The sequence below is a fragment of the Zosterops lateralis genome (genome assembly GCF_965231275.1).
Source record: "Zosterops lateralis genome assembly, chromosome: 5".
NCBI lineage: Eukaryota > Metazoa > Chordata > Aves > Passeriformes > Zosteropidae > Zosterops > Zosterops lateralis.
The window spans coordinates 23592532-23602919 of NC_139766.1; the positions used below are offsets into that span (position 1 = coordinate 23592532).

Here is a 10388-nt window from a genome sequence, read left to right on the forward strand (position 1 = left end):
TCCACAAATTCCATAGAACTGGTTCCGAGAGGGCTATTGCAGAATGTGGCACAGTAAAACAAAGCCCTGCAAAGAACTGTGAAAGGATTTGTCATAAACTGGACGAAATCTTACATTTGTAGTAAAAAAATGGAACGGAATACAATTTTGGCACTGATACCCAATCTGTTGGTTTTGTGTCTCAGCATTAGCCTGAGAGCAGGCAGCGCTCAGGTTTCCAAGGGGGGGTTCGCAGAGCCCCAGGCGGGGGCAGGACAAAGCCCGAGACTCTGCAGGACTCTGACAGCTGCTGAGGGAGGACCCAGTTGCTTCCAGAAGCGCACCAGTGTGTCAGCGCCTTGATTTACTTTTTTGGATAGTTTTGGATGGTGGTAAACACTTCTGTACCCTTGGGTGAACAGTTTTACTTAAGGTCCAGAAATGAAGATAAGGAGCCTCTCCTTTCACGTCTCTCTGTGGTTCCTGTTTACAGCAGTGATACTCAAAGGTGAGAATACTTGCTAGCTAAATGTTGCCCTGAGGTTTATTTTATTCGGACAGGGTCTTGTGACCTGAGGTCTCTACATGGCTGAACTCCAGAAGTGTTTAATTTGTTTAGTTTTACTTTGTCTCACTGATGCATAGACAAAATGATCATGTGCCACCAGAATTGCAGTGCTCTTCGGGAAGCTTTGATTTGTTGGGATACCTTTTTGGTCGGGAAGATTTGCTTTGAACTGTTAATTAGTCCAGAAGTCGGTGTGAATCACCAGAGAGCAATGTACTCCAAAGCACTCGTTCCCTACATAATGCCACCTGGCATTTGGGCAAGTCTTGCCAGTGTGTGAGAGACTGAAATGCTGAAGTGATAACGACTCACAAATCGGCCATTTGCAAAAGCAGCGGGCGTGATCCTGATGATCAGGATGATCCTGATGAACCTGATGATGTTGCTGAGGCCGTATTTGCACCCCAAAACCGAGGGGGAGTAGGATAGGTTTTGAACGTGCATAAGAACCCGCCAGGTGCAAAGGGGGTGAGCACCCATCACCAGAGATCACCACGACAAATTAACCTTTGTTTAGCAACAAGCTGGGCTGTTTTGAACTAGATAAGGGAGAAGACAGATAAGAAGCAGATCCCGTGAGATGAGATAATACTTTTTATCATGGATGGTGATATCGGTCCTCTCCTTTATCTACTCTTATCCTTTCTTTCATTTTCTTTCTTTCCCGTCTGTATTTTCTGAAGTGTAATCTCTTATGCTTTTATATTTTTTCGTTTCTATAGATAATAACTGATACCACTAAGTACCTCTTTCCCATTGTTGGAATTGATGCAACTTTTAAAATATTTTTTGTAACTTTAGTCAGGGGCATGTTCACCTTTGCCCAGGGAGAGTGGAATTAAAGTTTCTCTTCAAAACACTGTTCACCGGGTGAGGTCTGATGAGTTTAACATCTCCAGATGGGGAGTAGCCAGAAGGTACACAGGAAATAAATGAACATTAACGGGCATTACTCCCACGGAGACACCTGGTCTGGGAAAAGATTGATAAGAGAACCAAGTGAGGTTCTCTTGGTTCAAGAGAGTATGGGAGTGAGGAGTGAGGGCCGAATTAGTATCAAAGGGATCAATAATCAATAGAAGACTGAACAGTAACAACTGTGTCATTTAAGACGAGTGAATGTGATTTTCTTCGGGGGTTTTATGTATAAATAGGCGAAGAGTCTGGTAAAGAACCATGTATGGTGGAATGATTTTCACTGCACAACCCGGGCATGTGTGAATGAAGCAATTTCTATTGCATGTCCTGCTCAGAATAACATTCTGCCCAGAATAAAGTAATGCCTAATTCTCTAACATTGAAAAATTGTTGGAGAGTTTCTGTTTTTCCTGTAGTTTCAATGACACCATTGCAACTAAATTGCTCTAAAATAAACCTGCCATACATAAATATATGTATTTATACATAACCAGTTGTTCAGTGTTGTTTCACACATCCATCCCAAGGGATCCAATAAGAAGAACCTCAGTTACCCCACCTTCAAGGGTGGTTGTAACAGAGTGGTTCTGTTGTCCTTGCCTTTTGCTTGCAGAGATTTGTGAATCTATGTAAAGATGATACAGAGGCTGCCTAGAGAAACTGTGATGTACAAAACAGTATGAAACAGCAAAAGTGTAATTTAAAACCTCAAGTTTTAGTCAATTATCATTAGTATCTAAGTCTGGATAGCAAGAAGCATCTCCAAATACATGGTTTGGAAAAGATGTTAGTGCACAGATGTATTCATACATTATGCAATTGCCACCTTTTGAAGAAAAGCAGCTCAGACATTTTACAGGTGGTAGTTTAAAAAGAAAAAGACTAAATCCTGGAAGTAGCAGGAATCTTACCAGTGCTGCATTTGAGGACATACCAAAGGCCATTAGCCTGTGATAGGTGTGATTTCAGACCTTGCTGACTGGAAGTCACTAATATCTGCCTGTGAAAATCATTGGTAAAATGAAAGTAATTATATATACTTTCAAAATTGTAGAAATTGCTGTATACAAAGTGTTTTTCAGTGTGAAAAGATTAAGTCAGCTATTCATTTGCTCCAGGTGAACGCTGTCTTTATTTGAATAACTTCATCAGGTACAATTCTGTATCTGAACTGATATTGTGCCATATATGAATGATAAATATGGTTGTAGCAAATACTGCTTGAAGCAGTAGAAAGAGGGTGTTTTCTGATGCTGCTCACTACCTAATCTAATGTACTGAACAAGTCCATGTTATCTAGCTGTAGAATCAGCCAAAGGAAAATATGCTCACATGCTGTTTAATGAACTGTTTGAAGACTACTCCAATGCTCTAAGACCAGTGGAAGACACAGATAAAGTACTGAATGTCACCCTTCAGATCACATTGTCCCAAATTAAAGACATGGTGAGTAAAAATATAGTTCTGTTTTTCTAAAAATATGCAGGACTCTACTAGACGTAAGCATTTTGTTTGGATGTAAGCCTTTTGTTTGGAGTAGGAAAAGCAGCCTTCATTTTGTTGTGCCAACTTCAGAAATGCTTCCTCAAGGGCTGGGGAGACGGGTGGCCTGAGGGGGTGGGAGTGTGTCCTGGTCTCCAGTTTTTTGCACATTCTTCTCTGGTTGCAACACTTAAGGCTTCCATTATAAGTCTGGAAACAGAGATGCTGAATTTTTAAGACTTCTTTTGTAGTTAGGTGTTGGTATCACATCCTCCAGGCAATTTCTGCTCAGTTTTAAATACAGCAAATGCTTTTTCTAAGATGCAATTAATTTCTACATAAAATTCCTGAAATTAACCTTCAGTAACTTTTTAAATATGTTTTTTAAGATACACTTTTAAGGCAAAAGAAAATGTGTCTGGAAGGAGAAGGGAAGATTATTTTTGTGACTTCTGAATTATAATTTCAAGGTCTTTCCAAGCTCTCAAAGAATTTCTTAGCCTGAACCTGTTAGCTATTTGCTATTCTGAAGCTTGCAAAAGGAAATTAAGAAGAACTGGGAGCATTAGACACTGTGATTAAAACTAGGGAGGATGCTGAGAGAAGGTTTGCACAAGGGAAAGTCCAAAGCAGTGATTTCGCTGTACAGTGTATGGGGCTAGATGCCTGTCTGAGAATTATTTTGTGGCCTGTTAATATTCTGGCCTGTTTTGAGCACTACATCAAAGCCATATCACAAATGCTATCTGCATCTAAGATGTGATTTTGTCACCTTGAGCTAGAAATAATTCAACATTTTTATGCAGGATGAAAGGAACCAAATTTTGTCAGCTTACTTATGGATTCGACAAAGCTGGTATGATGCATACCTCAGATGGGACAAAGATAAATATGATGGGTTGGATTCTATCAGGATTCCAAGCAATTTGGTATGGAGACCAGATATTGTCCTATATAACAAGTGAGTGTGGCTGGAGAAAATCAGCTTGCATATTTGAGGGAGGGAGGGGGTTAAAGGAGTAATTGGCCTACAGAATCTGAACTTTCATCTCTACCTTACCCTAGCAAGGGATATGTTTGTTGTCTTAACATTTGTTGTTGATAATCTAAATATTTTGCAATAAACCTATAGACAAGATCTGAAAATTATGCTACACGAGAAAGCTTTTCTGAATTCTTCTGCACTGGGAATTGAATACCCTGGCTGACTGAGGTGCTTTCTGCTGATGCTCCTAGAGAGCTCTGGAAGATTGTCCACCAAAAGATGATACATAAAGGCTGCATTGTCTTGTCTCCCAGGCCAACAATGACCTGCAGATTGTTTTCATCTTTTAATATACACTTATCCTACTGTGTCCTGTTTGAAGTCAAGTTTTAAGAAACTATGGCCAAAAAATACAACATAATTTAGCAGCACTGACATTTGGCATTCATGGGCACTTATACCTGTAAATAATGGTTAATAGTAAGTTCCTACTAAAATTCAGTGTAAATATGATTTCAGAAGCATGCTTTTAGTGGTGTGAAAGGAGGCTCTTCCCCATTGCCCACGTTCTCTGGCCCTTCAGTTTTTGTCTGTCTATCCTGATTGCCATTTTTCTGTCTTTTAGGGCTGATGATGACTTTTCAGAACCAGTAAATACTAACGTAGTGCTGAGATATGACGGAAAAATCACTTGGGATGCACCTGCTATCACAAAGAGCTCTTGTGTAGTGGATGTGTCTTATTTTCCTTTTGACAGCCAGCAGTGCAACCTTACCTTTGGGTCCTGGACCTATAATGGTAATCAGGTAGACATCATCAATTCTCTTGATAGTGGTGATCTCTCTGACTTCATAGAAGATGTGGAATGGGAGATTCATGGTATGCCAGCAGTTAAAAATGTTATCACCTATGGCTGCTGCTCAGAGCCTTATCCAGATGTGACCTTCACGCTGATTTTGAAAAGGAAGTGCTCTTTCTACATATTTAATCTATTGCTTCCTTGCATTTTGATCTCCTTCCTGGCCCCACTGGGATTCTATCTCCCTGCAGACTCTGGTGAGAAAGTGTCTCTGGGTGTTACAGTTCTTCTTGCTCTGACTGTGTTCCAGCTGATGGTTGCAGAGATCATGCCCCCATCTGAAAATGTACCATTGATAGGTGAGCTTTACACACTTTGTCTTTAAGCATGACTTATTAATAGCAGGGCTGTATGTCAGGGATCCTTTATGTAATTTGTGGTTTCTGGGAAGAGAAATTTGCTACATTTTTGAAACATAGTGAAGTATTTGAAATATTTGTGGAATTGGTGTATATATTCTGCAGATTTTAGAAGTTATTTTTTATTTATTTTAAATTATACATTAGCTAGCTATTTTATATTAATTAAATATAGTTAGATATTTAGAATTATGGTATCGCATCTTAAAATAAAGCTAGTAATGGAAAACAATTTAGAACTAACACATGAAGTATAATCAAAAGATATAAGCACAAGGTCAGACAGTTTCAAGATATGTTTCTGTCAGATCCAGATGGTTGGATGGCCTGGCTGGCATACTCACAGTTGACTTAATATCTGACAATTGCTACATTGGATTATGGTTCCTGGGAATCCATTATCCTGAAATTTAATTGATGTCTGGGAGTTCAGAAAAGTTCATGTGCAATGAAAGGAATCTAGCTTAGTCTGTTTTCTCTTTTCCCACACTCTCCCTTGCCATCCTTCCCAATCCCTTTGAAACTGGGCTCCCATCACACTTGTCTGTGGCATATCCTGTGTCATTGCTGTCAGCCCTTGCTTTTCCTGCAAAGGCTGCAGAGCAGGGCTGGGAGCTGCCTCTCTGCATAGGTTGGTTGGGTGGGCAGCTGTGTCCTTCTGTTAACAAAAGCAAGGGCAGAGGAGCACAGCTTGTGTTCTCTTCAGCTCTGTGCTTTGACCTCTGAGCTGGCGGCACACTGGTTGTGGATACCAGCACAGTCTGCAAAGTCTGCATATTCACTGACATGTTTGAGTGTGAAAGCCTGGATCTGCTGCTGTGGGAGGCCCCAATAGCTCAAACAATGTGTTATCATCACTGTTGTTAATACATGAGGAAGTGGGATTTCCAAGGTGCCATTGGCATGGGGGTTTTGCAGACACTAAGAAAAGAGCAAGGCTCTTGAGAAACATTCTTGAGCTGCTTTCTTGAATGGATGTGTTTCAAGTAATCAGAGGTTTTAGCGTGCAAATATTTACCATACTAATACAGTAGTCACACACTCATCTGATTAAGACATGCCAGTAATGAGTATGAGATTTTATTTTAATGGCTTGTATATTTGTTTTTAAATTGTGATCTAAGAGAATTACGGTGATTAAAACTTTGTTTCACTTGCATTTATGCTTAACAGTATGCTGTCACACTGTTACTTTTCATTGCATTTTTTTATTAGTGTAACATCTTTAATATTATTTTATTTTGTGTTCTAGGAAAGTACTACATAGCAACTATGACCATGATCACAGCTTCCACTGCATTGACAATCATTATCATGAATCTCCATCATTGTGGCTCAGAAGCAAAGCCTGTTCCACAGTGGGCCAAGGTGGTTATTTTGGACTATATGTCAAAAATCTTTTTTGTTTATGATGTGGGTGAAAATTGCACAAGTCCAAAAAGAGAGAAGGAAGAAGAACGTAGGTTAGAGGGGGATGGTGGGTGTCAGAAGAGGCACAAAGAGGTAAGAAGTCCTCTTTCCACTAGGAATGAGGACTGCAGTCTCAAGGAGAAGCTCAATGGAAATTGGAGTAAAAGCTATGGAGTTAATGGTGAAAATGTTAGGGAGACTGTTAATTGCTGTTCTTGTTACAAAATGCTGATTAAAAATATCGAGTATATTGCTAATTGTGTTAGAGACCATAAAGCAAACAAGGCCAAAGGAATCGAGTGGAAAAAAGTTGCAAAAGTGATGGACAGGTTTTTCATGTGGATTTTTTTTATCATGGTGTTTTTTATGAGTGTGCTGATCATTGGGAAAGCTGCTTAACTGAAAATTAATTACATTCCTTTTGTAAATCTGAATATTCTATGTTAGTTTGTTTAGGAGGAGTTCTGTGATAGGGGTGCTTTTGAGACCTTTGTCTTGCATTCTGTAACAATAAACAAAAAGATTCTGTAGGCTGTGACAGTGAGTCGAGACATTGCATAATTGAGGACTTTGCTGGTGACTGTGCTTGCCTTTTAGTATGATGTGCTGATGAAGCTGCTGATGAGGATGAGCAGTCAGTGTTCCACCTTGGTCGGTACTGGCCATGTCTTCAGGCTGTTTGGGCATTGCAGCATTGCATTGCAGTGGAGCAGGCAGCCTAGCAGGGAGTTGTGTATTCACAGGGCTGCATCTCTGCACCTCGTAATTTTATCAGCCCTTTCTCTCTTACATGGGGAGAAAAAAGGTGTATTTGTGGCATGGTGACATTTTCTGGAGATCATCTCTTCACGGCACTCCCTTTTTCCCTTTTAACTTGACTTGAAAACTTATATTTTTTGTTACAGCTCACTTATCACCATGACTCCGGTAAGCTAGATTCTCAGGATTTCTTCCTCACTGAGTCAGAGGGCCTCTTTTCAATTCTTTCTCTTGAGCCTAATAGTAGGAAGAACTTCTGTCCTTCCTGCGTGTCTCACTGCCCTGGGCACTCGTGCAAGATGTACCTTTAAATGCTATTTGAGACTGCTAAAATAGGAGGGTGTGACTTCTGTCTTCTCTAACTGTATTTACCTACTAGTGTTCACCCTTTGTGTCCCTTGTTCACTCTTACAAGCTCTTTAATACTTAAATTTTAAACAGTTTACAGGAATGCCAAGGCTGCTCTGTGTATTACTTAGCACAAAATCATCATCTTACAGACTCATTAAGTAGTGCCATAATGAACACTCCTTGCTCAGCACCTTAATACTTACATGTATGGGAAAATGTTTGTTGCTGACCACACCAAACCCCCCTCTTCTGTCTGTTAGTTTCTGTTAACCCTCTCAGACTGATAGAGCTCTGGACAATGTCTCTTGTGGTAAAGGAAGAAACCAGTACCCCAGGCATGCCCCTAGCAAATAAATTGCTTTTGCAAAGCACCTGAACTTTGAAACCATGACATTCTAGATGCACTGGGAGAGGCAGAATGGCATTGTAATGGATCCCAGTCAAAAGTTCATGTGATAAAACTAATTTTCATAATTGTCACAATTGATAGGCGCATACCTGTGAATCAATAACTTAAGAGCAAGGAGGTAAACTGGTAAAGTGATGCAGTTGTTATGCCCAAATTTATTAGAAGAAAGGGAATTGTTCTTTTTGTTTTGATGATGTAAATGATGCATTGAATTGCTAATGGAGGTTTTCTTTTGTGTGGAATAATTAACACTGTAAACTTATCTGGATTCTCATACATAATGCAAGCCCTAAAGTCCAGGTTTTAATGTAAAGCTAAACTAGGTGTCTAGCTAAGAATAAACTCAGTATGTGGAAAAAGTCTCAAGTGTGTTCCCTGCGTATTATCAGTTCCCTCTTAACCAGGGTAACTTTGAGTAGCTCCTTTAGAAGACATGCTGTTCATTTTCGTTCACTGTACAGAAAAACGATTGCATCCATTTGCCACGTATTTCAGGGTTTGGCACTTACACTGCCTGCTTGAGGAAACAGGTTTGCTCTTTGTTGTGGAAAAAATTATTGTCTGTAAAGCTGAGGGAGAATTTAAAGATAACGGTAAAGTATTCAGAACATGAGTCTTCAGCATGGAAAACTGATGACCAAGGGTTTACTTAAGGCTTATGGTGGCATAAAGATCTACTGTTCAGTCTCTTACAATGTAGGAACGGGGTACATGAAATGTCCCCAGTGTGTGGCAGTGGAGGAGTCTGCACAACATGTGATAAGGCTGAGGAACACTGCAACATGATTGGTGAATGTCGAAAGATTATATGGACTTCAAGACTTAAGGGAAAAAAAAAAAAAAGGAAAATCTATTGGTGTCTCGATTTGGGAAGACAGGTATCTGCAAGGGAAAGCTGGAGTTTCCTTTGGAATGGAGAGTGTAAACCACCCCCCTTTATTCCAATTATAAATTTGCAGTCAGAGGCTTTTAGGCAAAGATTTGGGGATAGGAATAGCAGTTCTTTACTAGTATGTATAACAAAGCAAACAAAAAACAACTACAACATTAATAACAAAAACAGTACCAAGAACCTTGAAGGCTTTGGTTCACAAAAAACCCAGGGCAGTTTAGTCTCGGTGGCCCTGCAGGATCCTCAGAGCACCAAGCTGGAAACAATGGAAAGGTCCCGGGCTGGTGGCTGTGATGGCAGGTTGTCTCGGCAGGGCAGGGCGGTGCACGGTCACCTGTAGTAAGAGGAGCAGCGCCGAAGAAGCCGCAAAGGTGGGGCGGGGCTGGCCCAGCTCCAGCAGGGCGGCAGAGGAGCTCAGAATTTCAGGGCGAGCAGATGATGGTAGATTTCCCAGGGCTGGACTCCTTTGGAACTCGTCTAGCAGCAAGCAGCAACCCAGCCGTTCTCTCTCCCCGAACGCCGAAAAAACAGAGACTGGATCTGCCTCAAGCTCCGTCCTTTACTTGCCCCAAAACTCGTGTAATCTCTTCCCCCTCTCGAGTTTTGGCCACCTCTTTATTTTGGTCAAGTACTCTTAAGATCCAACACTTAGTTTCCTTGGTAACTTATGGGGAAAAAATTATTTAGAGTAAAAAAAAGAACAAACCTAACCCCCAACAACTGGCTTACTAATTTTCATAGTTGTCACAGTTAATAGGAGCATACAGTCACCAAGCATTTAAAGGAGGAGCAATATTTTAGAGATTCATGACTACATGTTCTTCAGTGCTCGTCCCACTGGTGGCACCCACTGGAGGCAGCTTCAAGATTTAGGCAGCCCTTTAGTCTGACTCAAAATATCTTCCTCAGAAATTCAGATTTTGTCCACATCACTCTGTTCAGAACAAACTGCTGCAGTTGTAGGCTTTCCATGTGTAAGGGAAGGTTTGCAATCATAGGTGGATTGTGGGCCTCTATCACACTGGTAATTTTTCAGTACTCTGCATGCTTGGATGATGATGTTGAAATCATGCTTTGCAATTCCCCAGTACTTTTTATGTGAAGATGCGAATGTATAAGAAATATCTTCCTTGCAATTGTATGATTTGAAAAATAGTTCTAACCATTTGAACCTATTAACTATTAAATTTGCTTTTAAATTGTTATCCTTTTCTTTGGATGACCACACATTCTCAAGTGGTTTTTTTCACCCTTTATTTACAAATGGTGATTTTTCTTGATCTTGAAGGAAAGGCTTTTCCATTTTTAGTACATAAGAACCCTGGATTTGATAAAGATTGTGAGCAGATGATGAATGCCAGTAGAAGCTAGTCCCTGAATTTTTGTGATGCTAGGACCCTTGAGTCATGTCTTTGGA

General features: G+C 40.3%; 1 protein-coding gene across 1 annotated transcript; it reads left to right on the forward strand.

The window, feature by feature from the left end:
• Positions 1–420: 420 nt before the first annotated feature.
• On the forward strand, positions 421–6959 carry CHRNA9 (cholinergic receptor nicotinic alpha 9 subunit; the record flags this gene model as incomplete). The annotated part of the gene is made up of 5 exons (XM_083862498.1): positions 421–487; positions 2766–2911; positions 3754–3908; positions 4558–5090; positions 6403–6959. The coding sequence occupies 5 exons, from the start codon at positions 421–423 to the stop codon at positions 6957–6959; spliced, it is 1458 nt and encodes a 485-aa protein (XP_083718624.1).
• Between the last annotated feature and the right edge of the window lie 3429 nt (positions 6960–10388).